This window comes from Spermophilus citellus (genome assembly GCF_964194105.1).
Source record: "Spermophilus citellus genome assembly, chromosome: 8".
Lineage (NCBI taxonomy): Eukaryota > Metazoa > Chordata > Mammalia > Rodentia > Sciuridae > Spermophilus > Spermophilus citellus.
In genome coordinates, this window is record NC_138189.1 from 130183217 (window position 1) to 130208015 (window position 24799).

The 24799-nt window shown below is 34.4% G+C and overlaps 1 protein-coding gene across 5 annotated transcripts in view; it reads left to right on the plus strand.

Moving 5' to 3' along the window:
- The window catches only part of LRBA (LPS responsive beige-like anchor protein), a 755692-nt gene that overhangs the window by 674437 nt on the left and 56456 nt on the right, over nt 1-24799 (plus strand). For all 5 annotated transcript variants that reach the window (XM_081304745.1, XM_081304743.1, XM_081304747.1 and 2 more), the window contains exon 48: nt 4987-5154. In XM_081304745.1, the coding sequence (XP_081160871.1) occupies nt 4987-5154 (168 nt within the window). The remainder of the gene's footprint in view (nt 1-4986; nt 5155-24799) is intronic.

The following is a 24799-nucleotide window of genomic DNA, read 5'->3' on the forward strand; positions in this document are numbered from 1 at the left end:
ACCCAGGGCCTCATGCATGCTAGGCTAGTATTCTACTATCAAGCCGCATCCTCAGCCCTTATTTGTTTTGTTTGGTTTGGTTTGGTTTTGTATTTTAAGTGGGTGACAGGATAAATAAATATTAACATTAATTGACAATAACTGCATGAGAAACATGAATATTATACAAGTATAGCTTGTTTGTCTTGGTAAAGTTATCTAATAATTTCTTTGTTAATTGAAATCTATTTTCTTTGATTTTTACATAATTTTTAAATTTGTGAAAATTTTATTTTTAAGGGAAATTGATAAAGTATCTAAAATATGCATAAATTAAATCATGATTCATGCCTTTTATTTTCGAACTTTTATTCTAAAATATCTTAGAAAAGTGAACTTTTTATGTTATCATTTATTTTGACTCCTTTCTACAAAAGAAGAATAATTTTATATAACATTTATATAAATAATTCATTTCCTTAATGGGTTAGTTTCAGGAAAACATAGATTGCATTCTTTCAGTAAGATTTATTGTTAGACACATATTCATATGTTATAATTATTTCTGACACAGGGTTACACAAGCCAGTTATTTATGAATAATTTACTATTATCTTTATAATATTAAAGCTTTAATTTGTTGATATCTGCATGAGGACAAAACAAATGAAATTTACTAATAAGTGTTTTATTTGACATCTGTATACTATACTTTTTAGCATATCTCAAGTGTTTTAGTCTCTGCCTAATAGATCTCATTTAAAAAAAACAGATTATCAGCCCCAAGATAGTTTGTCAAGACTAATATGAGTCCCTCTGGATTAGATTGACAATTTCTGTGAGGCTTCATATCATAATCTTTTCATAGTCTTATTTGATCCTTAGCAATTGGACATTAGTTACTGATTTATTTTATAATAACTCAGATGAGTTGAGTATTATTGTATTGTGTTGGACATTTTAGTGGATTTTCTTTTTTACAGATTTTACTCAGAACACACATCCAATGTAAATGATGTATGCACCCTGCTAGGGGAGTACTAACAATTGATTGGTTGGGTTCGAGAGGAGCATGGGAAGAATGTTACTATCCCCTGGCTGCAGACCGTATTTAATGCCAGCCTTAATGAGGATTGTCTGTCCTAAAGGCTTTGAAAGACTCAGATGCATAACATTCTACTAGCAGTGTGAGTGTGTGTGTGTGTGTGTGTGTGTGTGTGTGTGTGTGTGTGAGAGAGAGAGAGAGAGAGAGAGAGAGAGAGAGAAAGAAAATATGTAGGACTAAATAAGAATTTTATATAATGAATACTTTTAAAAATTTTAGTCTATAAAGAAGATGCTTTAAAGAGTTTAGTAGAGGTTTTATGTTTTTTGTTATAGATTTTCAAAAACAGAAGTTATAAAATGTAGTCCTAGGATTTTCCATTTTCATTTATTTTTTTTTGTTTGTGTTTACTTCTCCTTAATTTCCTCCAGCTTGTCCTTCCTTCTTTCCTCAAGTCTTTGGTAGGTGCATTTGTTTATTAATATATACTCTTGGTTAGGCAATTGCTATTCACTGATATCAAGAGGATGTTAAAGTCTTGAGCAGACTTTGTATTAGAATGATTTTAAAACTTCTTAGAATTCTATGTCATGATTGCCCTTTGGACATCCCTTTTTAAAGCTTTGGTATGTCATAAGAAATGCTTGAAATTAATGAAATTTTTAGGTTAGTTTTTAAAAAATTATTTGAAGTTAAGCTGGGTGCCATGGCACACGCCTGTAATTACTTGGGAGGCTGAGGCAGGAGGATCATAAGTTTGAGACCAACTTGGGCAATTTAGAAAGGCTCTGTTGCAGAATAAAAAGGGCTAGGGATATAGCTAAGTGACTGAATGCCCCTGAGTTCAAGCCCAAAACCAAACCAAATAAATAAACAGGTTTTTGAAGTTTATTCATGAAGGTGGTGTGTTTATCAACCTCTGAAACAGGTTCTGCCAATAATTCCATGAATTAATGGTTGATCTATGACAGCTACTGGTAGGACTGCACCATGGCACTGTGGGTTTTCTCTGCATGTGTGTTTGCAGAATAATATGAGTATAGAGTATTGTTTCTTTCAGCGATTTTGCTTAAAATTCTGATGAAGTGTCAAGATGCAAAGCTTTAAGCATTTAAATCTAACCAACATCACCATTTTGAATGTGCATAAAGAAGTAATCAACCATTAGGAAAACTCACAACAAACAGTTCTTTGTTTGATGACACATAAAATAAAATTGCCCTAGTTTTTAGAGCTTTAATATTGAGAAAATTCATTTGTACTTTGTCATTTGCTGAGCCTCCTAGAATTTTATAGTCTCAAATCACAACACTATGGACACTCAGGAGACTCCTGACTGTTTTATCTTATTAAACAATTTTGAAATCATTAATTTTTAATTAGCTTGAATGCAGGTTTTTTATTGTTTCAATAGTGTGTGTATAAGAACTAAATGTTTTTTATTTAAACTACTGGCGAGAGTATTATTTACATAAATAAGTATGGGTTCTAAGAATACATACTGTGAACTTGCTTCATATAGTAACACTTCTTAGTAGATTCAGAGATGTTATATGCAAAACTGTTATAGTAGAGTTTTTTAGCAGTTTGTTAACCCAGATTTTTGAACAACAACCAAAAAGGATGTAAACTCAAAGATATGTGTAAGTCCTTCCCTGATTGAAAGTTCTAATTAAGTGAATTGGAGAAAATTAACTGAAATTAGCTGTCAGAAAGTCACATTTAAATGAGTGATGAGCTAGTCTGGCAGTAAACATTTAAATGATATAAATTGCCATTTAAGTGTATGGTTTAATGTTTGTCATGCATTAATGTGACATGAGACTGCAGTGACAATCAAGCAGCTTGCTCTAATTTGAACATATTTAGGGCTTTTGTGTGGAGTGCACTGCACACAAATTAAGACAATTGCTGTTTTTATGTGTCACTTTAAACGTGTGCCCCTACTCCCTCCCATCCCAACCCCCGCCTAAGTTAATGAAACAAACGTATCATTTTTGTGTACAACTGGCATTTTAGTTCCTAGATTTTAGATGCATTTTAAATGTGTGTACTTAAAATAGGAATGTACTTCAAATTATTACAAGCTCTTTTCTTCTTATTTCAAGTAGAATATGAAGTAGTTTGTGCTGTCTTATCTCTTTACTAGATTTGCAAATATAATGAATTTTATAATAGATGTCTAAAATAGTAACTTTTACAACAGAAACTAGCTAAATATTTTTTAGGTACACTTTGATGTATTTCAGATATACTTTGGAAGTGAGAATTGCCTTATGCCTATACTTTTATTTATAGTATTATATTTTATAGTATTGCAAACCCATGTTAAATGTCATTAGTTAAGGTGGAATTTATTATTTGTATCTAGCCATAAACTGTTTTCTTGTTCATAGGTACTTATTTAGTACAGCATCTGTTTACACAAGAATACCCCTGTGAATTAAAATCTTTTGTCATGTAATAGTTTACATCTCATTGGTTGCTTGCTATAGATGTTAGTAAATTTGGGGACTGGGTGTGTAGATCAGTGGCACTTAGTATGCACAAGGCCCTGGATTCAATTCCTCCAGCACAGGGAGAAAAAATAAAGGTTATTTGAAAACCCACAGAGTTCTTATCTATGCTGCAAAACAACAAAAAATACTTCATGATCATATACTTTTACTCAAAAAATGGTGCTCATTTCAATGAGATACATTACCAAACATAACTTGGTATATACTTTTTTAATTGAGCTTCAACATTGTAAGTTCAAGAATTATCTATTGGTAAACTAACCCATAATGTTAAACTTCTATTTTGGAATTATTTAGAACATTATATAGTATAAAGATGAATACCGTCCTAAAAATTAATTCCCAGTTTTTAAACTCTTTAATATTTATAACTTTGTAAAATTCAGCAAACATGTGTTGTTACCTATTGTATTTTTGCACAATGCTAGTAAGTGGGAATGTCATGATGAATGGGAAGTGGATCTTGTGCCCAGTATTTCAGCTGAATACTTGATTATGTTCATTCATTATTTATTGGGCAGTTATGTTAATAACAAAATATTTGATCTGGTTTGATATTAGTACCTAGAATAATAATATAAGTATCCAGAATATTTAGTTTGTTAGCAAAAAAACTCAACCAAAATAACTAAATAATTGGGTTAATAGTTGTTGTAGTAGACAACAAAATATTTTAATTCCAGAAATATTATAAATATTTCAAGTAGATAGTAAATTTTTAATGTTTTCCTATTTGCTTTCCCAAAGTCACCTTTACACTGTACAACCTCCATTGTTTGAAGCATAAATTGAGTATCTGTCAAGGCCTGAGTTACAAATGTGACCAGAAGAGGCCCAGTCCTCACAGTGCTTACTGTACTGCAGAAGCATACTGAAACATAAGCAGTGATTCTAGTTCAGAACGATAAGTGCCAGAAAGTCTTACATCATATACATAGGAGAACAGATTCTGTTAGAAAAAAAGGCTATCAGAATTAATTTTATTTTATTTTTTCAAGGCAAAGGAATTGAATCTAGGGCCTCACACACCAACAAGCACATACTCTAACCACTGAGCAACATCTATCCCCAATTTTGTTTTGGTGAGCTTGTTTTTGATTGTTTTCTGACTGGCCTTGAACTGGCAATTCTTCTGCCTCAGCCTTTTAAGTAGCTAGGATTATGGACACCCACCACCAGTTTTGTTTTCTTAAAGTCCTTCTCCTTTTTTATTTAATTTTTATTAGTTTTGTTTATTTTGTATTTTGGTTGTCTTGGGGTGGGTGCCAAACCCAGGGCCTCAGGGGTGTTGGGCAAGCGCTTTGCCAATGAACTACATCCCCAGCCCTCTTAAAGTCCCTTTTGGTAGTAAGTTTAATGTTAAACTTTTCTATTTGTTCTAAATATATCTCCGCTTTAAAAATCAAATTCAGCCTGATGATATTATTTACACATTTTTTTCAGGCCCTGGAAAGTGAATTTGTTTCCTGCCAGCTTCACCAATGGATTGATCTCATTTTTGGCTATAAGCAGCAAGGACCAGAAGCTGTGCGAGCCCTCAATGTGTTCTATTACCTGACCTATGAGGGAGCTGTCAACCTGAATTCAATAACTGATCCCGTGTTGAGAGAGGTAAGTTATCTGACTAAAACACAAACTTGTGGTATTAAATATCACCTTCACTATCCCTCAGTTGTACTAGTGGAGAAACTGAAACTAGATGGATGAAGTGAATTAAGCAGGGTAAACTATCAATTAGTGACTTAGTAGTGACTTGAACTCAGATCTTCCCTTCTACAAAATGTTTGCCTCAATATGCAATGAGAGCTTTTTCAGAGCTATTTATCATTTTTGTAGCTTTGGAGACTGCTCACATGATTTAAAATACTAGGAAATTGTGATTAATTAATGAAATATTGGGAGCATAAATTTAAATGCAATGAAACATTTATATGCAGTACATAAATACATATATAATTATATTGAAATCAATAGTTGAATCACAGTATAAAACTCTCCTGTGTCATTAAACTTGGTGTTAGATGTTAATGAGACTTGTGTTATCCTTGTGATTTCTAAGGTATAACACTTAAAGTATAATTTTGGCAAATGCATTATTCATAAAAAGTTCTATGGAGGGCCATGTATTTCTAATCTATTTATACATCCAACTTACCTTATATGAAAAATTATAGAATTGAACAGATACAATCTCAAACATATATATAATTTTAGAAGAGAAACTATATTTAAGAAACCAGAGGCTTTGATTCATAGGAAAAATTGCATATTTTGAAAGATACATTATTTGTGATATGTAAGATTTATTATTTTTCACCAGGACTTCATATATTCCTTTATAGTTCTACTTATGATGTGACTGTGTTGAAAATATATAAGGACATTTTAAAATAAATTGGCATGTTATCACTTGGCTTATGTGCTTGATAGAAATTAGTACATAAGCAGAAGCATGCTGTACCAGATATGCATTTGCCCTGACTTGTTCAAGTTTTGAATTGCTGGGGTTTTTTTTATTTTTAATTTTTTAGTTGTTGATGGATCTTTAGTTTATTCATTTATTTATATGTGGTGCTGAGAATTGAACCCAGTGCCTCACACATGCTGGGCAAGCGCTCTACCACTGAGCTACAACCCCAGCCCCTGAATTGCTGTTTTTCACACCTTAAAAACTGTGGAGGCAGAGAACTAAGTCCTATGAACTCCTGAAGACACTTCCAAAGCCTCAGAGTTTTTGAAACTGTTCCTTCCAGAACATTTTATTAGAAGGACTTAATTTTATTAGAGGAACAACTGACTGCGTGACATAGAACATACATAGAATTCTGTTTGTAAAATTGAGGTCAAATCAATGTGCAAGTAGAATAACAAAATAGTGCACCTTTTTATCCTTAGAATAGAATAGCTTGAGTGTGTTTACCTTCTTTTATATTGTTTTAGTGAGATTTGAAAAGTGTTCCTTTATTCCATAACATGCCACTGCTGCTTCAACACCCATACTGCCATTTTGTTTTTCCATGTTCCCTTATGGTAATTGTTCACATTGCTACATATCTGGTCTACAACTGAACTCACACTATAAAATTGATTTATAATGTTTTACTTCATATACTAGATATTTCTTTTCTTTCTATATAATCTCTGTGTTTTTAATTTTCAAATTCCATAATATTTTGTAGAATTACTGTGGAAATCTACTTAGCATTATTTTTCCCATTGTAAGATGCTATTTAAAAAAAAAAAAGACTTATTTTGGTGTGTCTAAGATGATGTAACTAGCTCCTCCTTCAACTTAAAGTAATCAAAGTCTATGCAACATTCACATCATAAAGATGGTGCTCAACCTGTACCTGTTTGTTATGGCCAGTCAGCTGGTTATTTCCTCTTTCAGTGGCTCAGTATGATTGACTTTTTATTCTGGGTGCCCTCAACATACACCAATGATTTCCAAAGAAAGTTACTGTATTCTGTTTACAGTGTAGTCTTAATACAGCGTACTGGAATGATGGCAATATTCATATCCACATTGTACATTACAGTGGCCTGGAGCCACATGGGGTTGTGCGCTTAAAATGTGGCTAGTGTGATTGAGGAACTGGATATTTAATTTTAATTAATTTTAGTTAATTTAAATTTAAATAGGCACATATGACTAATGGCTACACCCATTAGACAGTGAGATCTAGAAGACTGTCATATATGTCTTTGGTAACTGTTTTCTGACTGTGATTTCAGGACCTATGACCTGAAAGTGAGACATTAAATATTTTAAATTAATTAGTTAGGTAAGAATTTGAAATTGGGCATACAACATTTAGACATTAGATATATAATGAAATATAGGTATAAACTAAATTATGTATTTTTTTTACCTCAACTATATAAATAAGGTTTTGTTTTTATTTTTGTGGTACTGGTAACTAAGCAGTACCAGGATTGCTCTACCTCTGAGCCACATCCCCAGCCCTTTTAGTTTTTTATTATGAGACAGGTTTTCACTGTTGCTCAGCTTGGCCTTAAACTTATTATCCTCCTGCCTCAGCCTCCTGAGTTGGTAGAATTACAGCTATAGACCACCACACCTGGCTCAAATAAGCTTTTTTAAATTATGATAAAATAAAACACTTACAATTTATCATTTTTACCATTTTTGAATGTATGCTTCAGTGGTATTAAGAACATTCACATACGGAAGTGGCTGTGGCCCAGTGAGTGGTACAGTATGTGCTGTGTGCTTATTGTGCACAAGGCCCAAGGCAGGGCAGTAGCATCACCCACATTGTTGAACAGCCATCACTACAATTCATATCCTTTTTAATATTCTTTTTTTTTAAAGAGAGAGTGAGAGAGGAGAGAGAGAGAGAAAGAATTTTAATATTTATTTTTTAGTTCTCGGTGGACACAACATCTTTGTTGGTATGTGGTGCTGAGGATCGAACCCGGGCCGCACGCATGCCAGGCGAGCGCGCTACCGCTTGAGCCACATCCCCAGCCCTTTAATATTCTTAAACTGAAACTTTCTTCACATTAGAGAATAATTCCCCTTTCCATCCTCTCCTCAGTCCCTGACAACCACCATTAATTTTTTTGTCTTTATGTGTTTGATTATTCAGGGTACCTCATATTAATGGAATCTATATTATTTGACCATTTGTTTCTGACTTATTTTATTACCATAGTATCTTTAAGATTCATCCATGTATAACATGTATGGAATTTACTTCCTTTTTAGGGCTGACTAAATTTCTGTTATATGCCGTTGCCACATTTTGTTTATACACTTTTCCACACATGGACATTTTGGTTTTTTCTTACCTTTTGACTTTTGTGAATAATAAAAACATTGGTGTACAGGTATGTCCCTGCTTTCAGTTCTTTGGAATATATGCCCAAAATTAGAGTTGGTGAATTATGTGATAATTCCATGTTTAACTCTTTGAGAAACCACCATACCAAATAAATTTTTAATATTTATTTTTCATGATCATTATTTGTTAATGACTATTTAAAACATTTGTTTAAAGTTTCTTTGACTTCCCTTTCTCTCCCACAATAACTCCCCACTCTGTCCTCTCTTCGATTCCTGGCGACTACCATTCTGCTGTCTGTATGAATCTGATTACTCTAGGTACCTCATGTTAGTGAAATCATATATTATTTGTCTTTTTTGTGTCTGACAGGTATTATCAGAAAATTAAGTCTTAACCACCCTGATTTATTTTTATATACACATATATTACACATTAGATTCTACATTCGTTAAATATGTGTGACCTATGATGTTCTACATATAGTATATATGTTTTTGAAATGAGAATATGTCTCTTTGTTATTTAGTGTTATTAATATAAATATGCTTTTAATTCACAAAGCTTTCTGAATGTGATTAAAATATAATCCTTTATTATTGCCTTTCCATAGCATTGGCCAGTGCTAAATCTTATGGCACAAGGCGGTGTGATAGAATAAACAAATAAATAAAATGATGTAGATTTGATTCCTTTAATAACTACTAGTTGTTTGATTTGGATCCTACTCAACCTCTATTTCCTCAAATGTAGATTTGGTATGATATTGCCCACCCATAGAGGATTAAATAAGGTATCATTATGTAAAGTGCCTGGCATATCAGATCATAATATTCTGCAGGTGTTATTCCTTCCCTCATGTTGTTCCGAGTTAAATCCAGGTTAGAAAACACAACTGTAAGATGACATCATAGAATTATAGCATATTGACACTAGAGAAGCGGTTAGAGACCATTTCCTAGGGTACACATGCAGAGTTCATTGTAAATTGAGACAAGAAGAAAGCAGAAAACAAAAATATGTCATTGATTTATTAATTTTTTTCAATAACCTTTTATTGAACCCAAATTATTCAAATAAGGTTAAAAGGTTGAAAGGCAAGTCCTGCACTCACTCAGCTAGAGTTCATTATCTAATGAAAAAATGGAAATAAGTAAACAATTATAATACACTGATAAGTTTAGTATTGAGATAAGTATATGTATGTATACATGCACAAGCACAGGGGATGGGTACTAAACTCAGGCTAATTGAACCCAGGCATATTTTTTCTGGGAAATGGAAGGTTGGAGCAGCATATTCAAGGATGATTCAGATCACTGAGTAGAGTCATGGGCAATGAATATCTACACAGAAGATACTTCTTAAGTTTGTGGCATGCATATGACAGAGATCAGGGATGGAGAACTGGGTGTATAAGAAATGGATTGGAGGTGATAAGGTAAGAGGGAGAAAGGAATCAAATCATAAAGGGCCTTCAATTCCATAAAAAGTATGTATATATGCCATACAAATACATTTACATATTGTTTATAAATTGTAAAGGAAATGTAATTGCATTCTAAGACAGTGAGAACAAGTGGAAGGTTTGTAACATGACCACGCGTGTGTTTTAGAACCTGTCTGGAAGAAGTTTGAAAAGATGAAAACTGAAAAGTGCCTATTGGATTTTTCTCAATAAGAAACCAGAGATAATAGCTTAGAAGCTAGGGGATTGTGCTATGAGTGGGAGGTGAAGAGATAAACATGGTACAGAAGAGAAAGTCATTTAAGGGAGGTTTTGGGGGAGCTTAGTTTGTTTTCTTTGTAGCACTGGGGCTGGAACCCAGGGCTCTACACATGCAAGGCAAGTGCTCTACCACTGAGCTCTATCCCTGGCCCTATGGGAAAAATTGTTAACAACTTTATTGAGATATAATTCAATTCATATGATATAATTAGGTTATTGAAAACATATAATGGATTTTAGTGTATTTACAAAGTCACGCAAGCATTACTACAATTTAATTTAAGAACATTTTTGTCACTACAAAAAGGAATCCTTGTACCCATTAACAGTCACTTTTAGGGAGACTTTTCTCTTTTGGGTTTTAACTGTGTTTCCATTGGAAAAATCCAAGAAATGGGAAGCATGTCAGATATACAGAAAGAAAGCATGGAAGAGACTATCAAGCTAGAAGAAAGTGGAAAGGAACAAAATCCAGAGCATAGATAGAGATAAGCTCTGGATGGGAGTGAACCACAGTACCTCTTCTGAAACTGGAGAGAAGGGCATCCTGGCAGGGGCCTTGCACAAGTCAGTGTCTGAATGAGGAGGCAGGGCAATAGCATTATCTATGCAGGTTCCTACCAAGGATGAGCCAATTGTTATGGAAATTTCTGACTAGTGATAGATGCCTAATAGGTACTGCTTTGAAGTTATTAGTTTCTTTCTGTTATTTATTTCCTTCATGTAGTTTTCAATAGCAAGAAAATCAGTGGTAAAAAACTTGAACAGAGGTATATATTTCTGTGTGTGTGTGTGTGTGTGTGTGTACAGACACAGGGATGTTTTGCTTGGAAATATGGTGAAATGTATAAAAAGGGATTGAGGGAGAAGAGGGTACAATAAAACTGATAAAGAGATATTTTCCAAATGACAAAATATGGATCTGAGGTGGACAGAATAGATAAGGAAAGCAGGAAGGAGTTGATAAACTCAGAGAGTTTATGTTTTTATTCATTTATTCAACAAATATTCATCTTGTTCAAGGTGCTGTAGAGCTGAGCAAGACAAAGTTCCTGCCTTATGGAATTCATATTGTAATGGAATGCACAGAAATAACTAATAGAGACTATAATTACAGTTATGATTTGTGCTATAAAGAAGATAAAGGCAGAGTTGGTGGTAGGGAACTGTTTAAGGAGATGGTCACAGGCTGCTTCTCTGTCTTCATGAACTCTGGGATTGCAGTAAGACTGTACAAGGACATGGAGGAAAGTGGCTCCTGCTTGTGTGGCCACACTTGTTCCTGTAAGCCCCCGCTGGTACAGCCTCCATGTCAAGTCTTATCTCAGAGCTCCTCGCAGTTGTAACGCTTTCACCATTGCTGTCTATGAATTCATAAGCCAGCCCGTCACCAGGCCACACCCATCTTTTCTTCAGAATCTTGTTCCAGTGAGGTACTTTCACATCACTAATATTAATACATTTGTACATCCACTTGACTTAATTAAAGCATTGTTTCTTGAAAATCATAGTAATGATCCCAGGATAGATTTGTGCCTTTCTTAAAAGTATAAAAAGCAGACCAGACCAATTTCTGTTTGGTAGATCTACTTTTCTTATTTCTGCTCTAAAATAGTTTAGTTCAGAACACTTTTGCAATCACCCAGTCATACACAGATGCAGGATGACAATGTACAAGTCACATATTTGTGTCTTACTTGGCAAAAGCCCCATTCCTCTGGAGGAAGTTGCTGTTCTAGAGAAAGTGGTTAATACATATGGCATAGTAAGTGATCATAAAAATAATCTCTCTATAAAAAGAGCACTAAACGATAGAAATAATAACCATAAGAGGAGGAAGAGTAATCAGAGAAACAGCCTGCAGCACATTAAACTTTTATGTTGTTTTTAATTTTTAGAAAACAGCTGGGTTATCAATATACATGTCTGCATTTACATATATCTCACACCAGAAAGAATTTTTTTCAGGGAAACATGCTAATCTTTTTCCAAATATCTTGTGACTCCCCAGCTACAGATATATTCTTATTTTTAGCTGTTTATTCTGCAGATGACTTTACCCCTTTTTATTTCTCTCTGGTATTATTTTTTTTCTTTTCTCCCTGCTTTTACCATATTTTAATCGACTGTATTTTCCCATTATAAAATATATTCTTTCCTAGACAGGGATGAACAAATAAAAGTTAGTCATTTTCTGGTTATTACTTCAATGATGGAGTTCAGTTGGTGAGAAATAAATTTTTTTAAACCCTCAACATATGTACATACGTGTGTATGTGTGTATATGTCTATGTGACGTAAATTGAATATGGAAGTACAAAGGAGGAGCAGCCAATTAGAGTAAGTCAGATTAAGGAAGTAATAACTGAGCACAATCCTTAGGAAATAACTAATGGAGTAGATGAAGCAAAAGAAAGAGAAGAAGCATTCAAAGCAGTGAGCGTAGCATGTGGGAAGGAGCATTAGTGGCTGTGTGAGTGGAATAAACTACATGTAGGTGAGAGGTGTAAATGAAGTTGGTGAAAAAGAGCAGCAAGATTGCTGATATCTCCCAAACATATCTGGAAACCGTATGTGTTTATCATTAGTCCAAACCACCATCACTATCTCCTCAGGGACCAATGTGAAATAGACTTGCTCACCTATTTCTTTACCTACTTACATTCCACTTCCACAGAGCTGCCAAAGTAGTATTTGAAAACTATAAATCAAGTCATGCTACCCCTTACTTAAACCTTCCTATTTCACATTAAACAGAGAGTAAGACCCACATGATCTGGCCATGCCTACATCCCCAATCTAATATCATCTCTTTCTCTCCTTCATTTATGTGTCCTATCATACTTCTCTCTGTTTCTGATCATGTGAAGTTTATCACTGACTTGACACTCTTTTATGATAGCTATTTATTCTGACTACCCCAGATTTTCATTCACTTTCTGGTTCCTAGTTGTGTATACATCAGCTTGAAGTTCATCTCTTCCTCAGAGAGGACTTGCCTTCAGATACACAACCTAATTATCTTTTTTTTTAATTGTCTTAGTTCATTTGTGCTACTGTAACAAAGTACCACAGATTGATTTTTGTTGTTGTTCTGAGGTTTGAACCCTGGGGGTGTTTTACCAATGAACTATATCCCCAGCCCTTTCTGTTTTATTTTGAGACAGGGTGTCACTGAATTGTGCAGGTAGGCCTCAAACTTGCAATCTTTCTGCCTCAGCCTCCTGAGAAGCTGGGATTACAGGCATGTGCCATCATGCCTGGCTAAACTGAGTAATTTATAAACAATAGGAATTTATTTCTCTTATTTCTGGAGTCTGGAAGTCCAGGAAAAGGATGGCAGCAAGTTTATATCTGGTGAACTCTATTCTCCATTTCCAAGGTGGCACCTGTCCCTGCATCCCCTGGAGAGAAGAAACACTGTGTCCTCACAGGGCACAACATGAAAGGCCGAAACTAATTTCCTCCAGCCCTTTTATAAGGCTCGATGAATTCATGAGGATAGATCCTCTTTTTTCACATACAATCATTGTCTAAGCCCAATTACTTCTTTTTTAAAATTTCTCACACTTCATCATTCTTTTCTGAATCCAGATCCCTTATAATTTCAAGTGTTGAGTATTATAACATTTTCTATAGTCTTTTTCCGCTGTGCAGTTTCTTTTTTCAGTGTACCTTGAAGAATTGAGTTTTCCCAAATTCTCCTTTGTGCAACCCTCCTCTGCTCAATGTCTTCACGTGGTCCCCAGTACTTGATAGATAGAGGCCAAATGCCAGGCACGGATGGGTTTCCTTCCTTTTATTCCCTGTCCTACCACCTTACACAGTGCTCCTTTTTTTTGTTCAAGCTGGTTTTTAGCCACAAATATCTGCCTTTCATTTCCTTTCATGCCACTGCTCCTCCTAGAAGATCACCCTCATCTTCAATTGTGTAAGTTCTGTCCTTCTCTTAGAAAGCCTGCTTGAGTTTCACTTTTTTAGTGTAATATTCACCAAATTTTATTGCCCATTTCTACTTCTGACTAGTATACAGTTGAATCAGGCTTCCTGGTAAAGTTAACTTGTGAGAGGGTAGAGAGCCTGTCTATACAAGTGCACTACCAGGGTCAGAATATCATGCACTTCCGTGGGACACGACAGGGACAAGAGTGCCTTACGCTCAGTGCTCACTCAGCAGCCGAGTTTTACCCAGTGCTGGTTATACAGCAAGCGAGCCCAGAATCCTTGTGACTTATCTGGGATACCAGGGAGACAAAATCAAGATTGAGATGAACACAGTTCTTGAGAGCAAAATGGGCTGTAGGGAGGACAGAGAGCCTCAATGGGAATACTGGTGTTGCTACTACAGGGACCTAATGAATCCCAGGGAAGCTCTGAAAAATGTCACTGAAGGGAGTAATTCTCATTTCTTCAACCTGACATGCTAGAGTGATATGACAACCACTTCCATGTCTTGCTACAGCAGAGACCATTAAGGACAAGTAAGAAATTTGGGAGGATATATGTGATTTGAAAAAGCTCCTTAGGTAAATCTGTTTATTGTCCTCTTTTCAATTTTCCATGTGGCTTTCCATATAGACAAAAAACAAATATAAAGGCACAGTGAGGTTTGAAATTGCAGGAAACCTACAGGTATCCTTAGTCCTATATAAACTTCAGAAAGTGGGTTGGTAACAGGGTAGCCTAACAAACTTTGCCAAACGCCTTAACTATTTTTCATGAATTCACCTTCACTTACAGTCAAAGAGACCAGATGATCTATTTTTAAAATTCATTTAATATGCAAAATTTTTATTATGGAATAGGGTAACAGATCCCCATCTACCCATTGAACAAATTCAATAATTATTAACATTGTTGGCCTTGAGTTGTCTCAAAAGGGACTCAGTCTAAGCAATGTGCTAGGTAGATTCATTAAAAAGTAAGACAGCATTTCTGCCTTTAAGCTATTTATTTTTTGACTTCTAATGCAAAATTATACTGAAAATGAAAATATACCACAGTATAAAAAATATAAACATTAGCTGTCAGCCTTAATATTTTTTTCAGAGGGGATGAACAGACCTCAGTTATAAGATATTTAGTCCTAAAATGGTAAATTTGTTCATATAATTTCTCTAATTAAAATACTTCCATCCAAGTTCTTAATTTTGGCATAGTGGGGCAGTATGAAGTTAGGCAGGTCCTGGAGACAGACTGCCTGTGATTAAAGCTGAGCAACACCACTCTGTAGCACAGTGATCTGGGGCAAGTTTCTTAACCTTCTGTGTTTTAATTTCCTCATCTAAATATGATAATAGCTGTAAGTATTTTATTGCATTAAGCACTGAGAACAGTTGTTGGCACATAGCAAGCCATAAGTTAAGTGTGTGATGTTGTTACTGCTAGATAGATAGATAGATGTGTGTGTGTGTGTGTGTGTGTGTATATATATATATATATATATGAATGAGATGTAACACAGTGTCTGGTTGGTGTTAAGTAACAATGGTCATCATTAAGATTAATAATAGTTATCCAGTCTCTACTTATATTTCTAATCTTAGTCCTTTCCAGCGTCCCCTCATCCTATATTGTGACATGCAAGGTGTCATACTGCCTTTTAAAGCCCTGCATATATTCTCTATTCCTCTTTTTTCTATTCCCTTTGTCTATGTTGCCTCCTTCTCATTCTTGAAGACCAAAGTCAGGTTCCTCTGGCCTTTGGAAGATCTTTCTTGACCTCCTCTAGACTGTTGCCATTCTTCCCTTATCGTTCTCAGAGCAATGTGCACAAACCTACTTCTCTACTGCCTGTTTATGTAATATTATAAATATAGAATAATTATCTGTCCTGTTGCTTAGGCCATTAGTTTCTTTAAAAGCAGAGACTGCCAAGTATTTTTGTACTTCTGGGGCTTGACACATTAGTACGTGTTCAATAAATATTTATTGCATGAATGGCCATACAAGGCAACTTAATTCAGTAGGGTTACAGCTAAGAGACACATTACTACCACGGTTACAGAGCAGCCTAGTATTGAATCAAACATTCCATTAAAACATTTCCACTAAAAGCTTGCTTTATTATTTAGCATTCTTATTCATCAATTCCCAATTATTTCTCTAAATAGCCTGTTACTACTTTGTATAATAAAACCTGAATTCAGCAGGCAGCATTCCAGATGTTGAAATACCCAGTAATAAAACAGGCCATGCAAATACTTCAAGATATTCTAGTAAAACCACATATTTATATTTTATAAACAGCATCTCAAATATTACCCAGAGAATTTATTAATGGATTTCCAAATGGAAATATTATGAAGAGATTTTCAACAAGCTGTGTGTTCTACTGTTTTTTATGCCAACTATTACATACTTGCATGATTTTATAGCCATATATATGGGAAAAGCATATATAGAGAGAGGGGTAGGGGAGGGAAGGAATAGACACACACATGATACAATGAAAGGAAGAAATAAAGAAAAGAATCAGAAGTAAAGGGAAGTAGTTTTGGCTTAGTGACAATGTAATGTTTGGCTTTGACTTAAGAAAGTCTTCTCTGAAGTAAATTTTTTAGTCTAGCTAAGGAAACAAGTCAACTCAGCACAGTACCCAGTAATCAATAATAAATATTGTAAAATTTTCTTTTAAGATGGGAGTTAGTATAGAAATAACTTAAACATATGGATGCAATTAATATATATGCTGCTTTTCTAATGCATACAACTTTAAATTGCAACTTTAAATTTTATCCCCTTCATATTTACATCTAAAACCACTACTGGAAGAAGAAAATAGAAATGAAACAATTTAGTAAGAAAAAATATGCCATTAATATTTTAAATTTTTTTAACATTACTCAAATTAAGTTTTAGAAAACTGTCTTAAAGATTCTAGTCTACCTCTTTAACAAGAAATGTTTAACAAGATTTCAAAGCTTAGATTTAATTCTTTAAATATTTACAGTCAGACCCTCTAGAGATTTGCACTGTGCTACACACCATAATGTTACTTGTGCCGGTTTTTCTTTCCTTAGCGCATTTGAACTTGAATTGGAGAACAACTTGTTGGATATTTGGCAGTCTCCACTTATAGCTAACTAGCCACAGTATCCTTTGGAGCCCTGTTAAAATCTAGCTTTGATATCAGCAGATTGAAAAAAAATGCATATCAAATGACCACTTAGTCATCATGTCTAAGTTTCTATTTAATTCCCACAGGACAAAAATCCTGATAACATTAACTGCTAAGGCCAACTGACAGGATACACAACAAGAACTGGACAGGATGGGATGAAATCCCCAGCAGAAAAGTATCTACATAGTGTGAGTGGTCTTGCTGGTGACATCTCTAGCCGAGTTAAAAAAAAAAAAAAGACAAAGTGTTATTTAAAAACATGTAGAAACCAGGTTCCCTCTTCACCTAGGGAAAGAAGAACAGTTACTTTTTAGTAGTCAGAACAATATGATCACAATATTTTAAAAATAGTAAATAAACCTAACTCAAATTCTGCAAAAAAAAAAAATTAAGGTTGAAATGTGTTCAGAGTGCTCTAGAAATATATATATATATATAAATTTAAACTCAATGAAGCATAAATGTAAAAAATAGTCTTTCAGGGCTAGGGCTATATAGCTCAGTGGTAGAGCGCTTGCCTTGCTTGTGTGAGGCACTGGGTTCAATCCTCAATACCACATTAAAAAATAAATAAATAAAAATAAATTTAAAAATAAAGATATTTTTTAAAAAATAGCTTTGGGCTGGGGATGTGGCTCAAGTGGTAGCACGCTTGCTTGGCATGCGTGCGGCCCGGGTTCAATCCTCAGCACCACATACAAAACAAAGATGTTGTGTCTGCCAAAAACTAAAAAATAAATATTAAAAAAATTTATATATTCATATTCTCTCTCTCTCTCTCTCTCTCTCTCTCTCTCTCTCTCTCTCTCTCTCTCTTAAAAAAAATAGCCTTTCAGGGAAAATGTAATTTTTAAATATGTGGCTATGGATTATTTTAAACTTAATCAGATAGATTGAAGACCTTTTAAAATTTTGGAAAATTAGACATAAAGAAAAAATATTTTTAAAAATTAGAAAAGAATCAGATTGTTATGTTTTCAAATAAAGATTTCACTTCTAAGAATTTTCATAAAGAATTTTTGTAAAGAATCAAATGGATATAAAAAGATTTAGGTACAAAAATGGTTACTACAGAACTCTTTGTAACTAAAAATTTGGAGAAAAAAGCTACCTAAACAAACTATGATAAAGGAATATTAAGTATGTAGAGAACCATTACAATGTGTAAGTTGAGTTGAATACATCCTACATGAAAACCAGTTGACAATATACTGATGAAAGAAAAAAATCTCTGGTTCCCAAAGTGTATAGAGTATGACCTCATATAAGTAAAAATACACACACACTCTCTGACATGGGTTATGTGAGCACACACACATGCATGAACACTTCATGTAAGGCCTGGAAGGCTATGTATCAAACCGTCACCAGCTCTTCTCTATGGTGAAGATGAAAAGATGGGCAAAATAATAATCTCTGTTATCTCCACTTTTGACGTCTGACAGAGGATGGATTACTTTTGAAATGAACAACAACAAATCCACTTCAAAAGAAATCCAAACTAAGAAAATACAAAAACCTTTAGAAAGTCTGCCAATATTTGATATGATTTTATGAAGTTTAATTTATCCAGTAACATAATAGCCAGAAATATATATTTAACCAGTTAAGAACCCCAGTAGATTAATTGGTCTAAAACTCATCAATCATCAATGTATCTTGCTAATAAAGTCAATTTGGTCATATTGAGCTTACTTTCTAACTCATTTACTTCCATTGAGTCCTCAGTTTTAACAATATTTTTCTACCTTTTAAGAATTAAATATTTAGAAAGGTACCTACATTTTTAAAGTAAACAGTATGTTTTCCTCCAAACAGTACACAAAATACAGCAGGCACACACACATCATGTTGTTACGGAGTTCACAAAGAACAGAGGAAGAGCAGCTTCCAAATACAATAAAACTTATTTAAAAATTAAGAATGCAGTGGCAAAAATTCAGGGGAGTGTTAAAAGAAGGGAGAGAAAGGAGTATTTTTACCAACATAAAGGTAAAAACAGGTAAAACATGAAGTAATTATAATTTGTAGATATACGCATAGTCCTTTCCATTGGTGCCTCGTAACTGAGCCCATGCATTCCAGGCACATTAAGTTGAGACCCAGCTCAGCCTCACTACAATCTCCAGTTCTTGTAGCTGTCCATCTACTATAGCATAATCCCAGCTGCCAATCTGAAAGAAACCAGCTAGTCAGAGCAGACACAACCAACAGAAACAAATGTCACTCAATAATGTTCAGTGGCACTGTGCTCATGGATAATTTCAAACAGTATCTCTGTCTAGAACATTGATGTGCTCATTCAAAACACCTCCATCTCTGGCTACTGGAAATGAGTAGATAAAGCAGCTGCCTAGAAAAATAAATGGAATGTTTTCAAAGCGGTTCCCAACACCAAAAGCAAACACAGTGAAAACATAGCAAAAATTAAGTCTTAAAACACAGAACAAAACAGGAGAGTTAATTTAGTGCATTCTGAAGGTTAAAATATTTCTCAAAACCAAAATATGTTTAAACTATGTCATGAAAGGATGCAGTCATCTGGTCAGTCATTCATATGGTAGGAACCAAATAGTCTAATTTTCTCAACAGTGTTTGTGAGTACCCACTGTTTCAGACCACCAAATTGAGATAAAGAAAGGAATTAAATAACATGCTCCTTGGCTTCAAGAAACTTAAACCTCAGAGACAACACACACACTCACATATGTGTGTGCATTTCTCTTCCTCCCTCTCTTTCCCCTCTCCCTCCCTCCCTCCCTCTCTCATTGCATTGGCAGGGAAACAGAGAAGTTAAGACAACCAATTTACAGTTATAATATGATTTACCCCATATTTAAAAAATTTGTTCTTAAATGTTTCCCAAATATGAACAGAATAGAATTTCAGTTGTTTCTTTGTGCTAATAATGAAAACTAAAAGCAATGATTAAATTACAAATAGTTTCCAAGAAAACTAAGTTATTATTCTGATAATTTATAAATCTATCATACTGTCAAGCATTTTATGCTGATTTTTCAGGTCTGTGCAATTTTTTTATTCATCTTAACCTTACTGAAATGTTATATTTATTTTAAAATCAAGTGACAAAATTCAGTCACTTGATCTGAGGCTATACTTCACATCCCAGTATGAACAATGCCTAGAGGAAATGGGTTCATGATACAAAGCACTGGCCTGTGAATTCCTTGCAATAACTGTAAGGGGATTTTTAAAAAATGCATAAAAATACTAGTACTTTGCTTTGTAGCCTTGGCTACATAACTTAGCTACTTATTTACTTCCTTAACTGATCATAATGAGTGAAATACAAAGATTAGCTTTACTGACAACTATGATGCTCATTTAATTGACTAAGGGAAACTGTCTGATTATTGTGGTTTTGATGTACAATAATGTCTGGCATAATTTCATGGTATTTTTTTATGTAGGTTTTCAATTAAAACTTGACTAATCCTTACCATTTATTTGGCTTTTCATTGTACAGTTCCTGCCCTGCACTGTGTCAAATGTGCCATCTGTGTAACACACTTCTGGCCAGAGATGCTTCAGGATTGTTTCTGGAACACTTGGAATTGTAGCTGCATGAAATTTAAACTTATTGCATTCAATACTTCTAATTTATTATATTGCTACAACCAATGTAATCCTGTTGTCCTGCTCTTAAATCTTACAGCAGTCACAACAAAGATTCCTCCCTCACCTTCCTAAAACAGGCTTGTAGACAACTCCCCCAACTATTTAACCAATGTTAACAATGCTATAAATACCAATTGTGTTTATGCTTTTTGAAAGATTCACTGCGGCCAGTGTTCTGCAGCAGTGCTGAAGCCAAAATGAGCTGTTGACTCCCACCGTGAGAGTGATGGAATTCTAAGCCCAAAATGCTTTTCCTTGGATAAGATATCTGATTTGCTACTGCTGTCATGAAACTGGGGTCATGTAAACTTAAACACTGCTGCTGCTTCTTTTGGAAAACAGACCTTCTCAGGGTGATTATGAGTTGCTAAAACAGCATTTGGAAGGATAAATTTGGAAGAGGGAAAACCAAGCACTGACACTAAACATAGTTTGCAGGTTTGACTTTCAAGTTATGAGGCCCACTGCATACAGTGAGCTGTCTCCTCCTCTCTCCCCTCTTCCCTATCCATCTGTGTAAATGGAGCTCAGATCCATTTTTTAGAAGAAATCAATACATTTAGTTAATTTCAGAACCCATATAAACATAAAATGACCTATAATTGTTTGAAAAATAAGGAGAAAATGATACTTCCTCAGGGAACATAGTTTGCAAAGCCGAGTGCACGATGAAAAGACAAAGACAACACTGCACGCAGGCCTTGGGGCAGCGACGTCCTCTGCTAATGCTGCTGTGGTGGATCTTTTTCAGCCTTTGGGCCTCCACCCTTCCTTTCTCCAACTCCCAGACACACCCCAGAATCAGCCCTGGCTCTCCCTGCATGAGCTCTGTGCTGTGTCTATACTTTTCCCTTCTATCAAAATCTATTATCCAATCCTGTTCACAGACAGCTGAACGATGGCAAAGGATTGTTTAAAAAAAGAAAAAAAGATTTGTAACCAAATCAATGATCTCTAATGGCAGGATTTCAAGCATTTGTAAAGGGCAATGAATTCTGTGGCAAAGGCTTTTTTTCTGCATTTATCTAACCATATCACATAGGAACCACTGTAACTCTGGCATTAGCTAATGAACCCCAAATTGGGGGATGGAGCTTTTCATTTTTTACTTTTGATTTTGTATTATTTGCATTTTTATAGGTAAAATATATTACTTTGAAAAATAAGTTTTGAAATCCTTTCGTATGACTGTTTGATTATACACACTCACATACCAACACACATGCATAAGCACACACCCATACACACACTCAGTAATGAATCCAAAGATTATTCACAAATCTTAATCCTTGATAAGATTTATAATTAACTATGATATAAGTAAGATATTTTCTCCTAAAGTAGAAATGTTCTTTTCTTCTCTGTCAAATACCATGAGGAAATGAATAAATAAATTCAAATTGCTCAAAAGTATAAAAGAACCCACATAGTTCAATGGGTTAAATAACAAAACAAAAACAAAAGTAAGAGATTGAAGGTTCTGTGATTTCTGAGTGAGACAAAAGTTAAAAAATTAAAAATCATTTCATCCGTATCAGAGTTTTAAGATCTTTGTACAGAGACACTATACCCTGGCAACAGTCAATGTCAAGAACACGGCCCAAACCCAGAAAGTGATCGCAGAAGACAGCTGGCACAGTGTGTATTCATATTCTTATGTCACATATACCACTGGTGCGGATTTCCAAGCAGGGGCATTTTGCCTCTCAAAGTGAAAAAGAATTGTGGTTGTCCTCACTAAGATTAAAGAGAAACAATTTTCATAATACAGAAAGAGAAAAATGAAAGAACTCTATGATCTCACTTACCAAAGATAACAACCATAAACATTTTAGGGGCCATATTTTCACTTTTCTTTAACATTTGTATTTTATGTTTCATAACCTGATCAATTTTTCACTGTAACATGGCAAAATACAAAGTCATATGTACATTATATATATGTATATGAGTATGTATGTGTGTGTATATATATATATATATATATATATATATATATATCATATATACATATATATGATAAATGTAATTAATTTAAAGGTCAAATGTGACAGCCCAAAACAATAATATTAATAATAAAATTATCTACATTTGCTAATTAACTATACTTCCTTATTTACTATCTTACTACAAAATAGCTGCTAACCCTGAAACTTGTAGAAAACCCAGTTTTCCAAGTCCACATGGGACATTTATGAAAAATTAATAATTATGTCCAAGGTCAGTCAAGTTTCAATAGATTTCAAAGCACCACCTTCTTTAGTTTTTAATTAAGTTAAAAATTAGTAACTGCTTTGTTTTCCAAACTGAGTGTCTTCCAAAATTCATGTGTTAAAACTTAATACCTGAAGGGTGTGATGGTACCTGCCTGTAATCTCAGTGAAGGGAGGTTGAGGTAGGAGGATCACGAGTTCAAAGCCAGCCTCAGCAAAAGCAAGGTGCTAAGAAACAATGAGACCCTGTCTCTAAATAAAATAAAAAATAGGGCTGGGGATGTGGCTCAGTGGTGGTGTGTCCCTGAGTTTAATCCCAAGTACCCAAACAAACCAAACCAAAACAAAAAATTACAAAACTTAATCCCTATTGTGATAGTGCTAGGAGGTAGGGTCTTTTGGAAAGTGATTATGTCACTCAAAAGAAAGAGGTCGTGTTTTAAATGTCAGTAAGATTCTGATCATTAAAAAAGAATCAGAAGAAGAATCTATCCTTGACTGAAGAATGGTAGAAAAAAATTAATTTTTCCAACTCTCAGACATGTTCATGCTGAAACATGAACACAGTACACACAGATGGACAGCAGGCAGCAGTATAGATGGACAGTTCACAGAAGTGAACAATCCACTGGTTATGGATTTGGAAATCTTTCAAACAGAAGTAAGGTTGATGTCCAATAGAAAAAAAATCCAGGAGAAGTATAGAATTGTTTTTAAAAAATCAGAATGCTAATAAAGGATAACTTGTATCATTAATTTATGGGCAAAAAAAGTTAGCAAAAGACAAAAAATAAAGCAACAGAGAACCCGTCTAGTGCAAAACCATTGAAGTCACAAGAGAGAGAATGTGAAGAAATAGTTGTGATTAATATTGCAAACTGCTTCAGAAATCAAGACAAATGAAAAATGGCCAGTGAATTTTAAAACAATAGTAAGAATCTGGAATTAATGGTTGGCAATATAAGTTTGATTCAAGTTTTGAGTCACTGCCTTACAATCTTACTCCTTAATTCTCACACTCAAAAAAGCCCTTCCTATTGCATTATTTTACTGCCAGCAATCCAAGGGTTACTAAGAAGTAAAGCATTTGTGTCTAAGAATTCTACAGCCTTTTAAAATACCTGCATGAGTTGCAAAGAAAATTTATTATTATTTAACCTGTGATTATTCTATGTCAAAGAGACAGAATAATCAGATGATTGCCTTACGTGATGCAAAAAAAGCCTTTTCCTCAAAGTGGCCAGTGATGTACCATTTCTGTTACAATTGAATTTTAAAAAGTGTTTAAAAGAGGGGCTGGGGCTGTAACTCAGTGGCAGAGTGCTTGCCTCGCATGTGTGAGGCACTCGGTTCGATCCACAGTACCACATAAAAATAAACAAAATAAAGACAAGCTGTCTATGTACAACTATAGAAGAAAAAAATTTAAAAGAAGTGTTTAAGGGCTGGGGATGTGGCTCAAGTGGTAGCGTGCTTGCCTGGCATGCGCGGGGCGCTGGGTTTGATCCTCAGCACCACATACAAATAGAATAAAGATGTTGTGTCCACCGATAACTGAAAAATAAATATTAAAAAAAAAGAAGTGTTTAAAAGGGGCTGGAGTTGTGGCTCAGCGATAGAGCGCTTGTCTTGCATGTACAAGCCACTGGGTTTGATTCTTAGCACCACATAAAAATAAATTAATTAAATAAAGGTATTATGTCCAACCACAACTGAAAAAAATATTTTTTAAAAATGTGCTTAG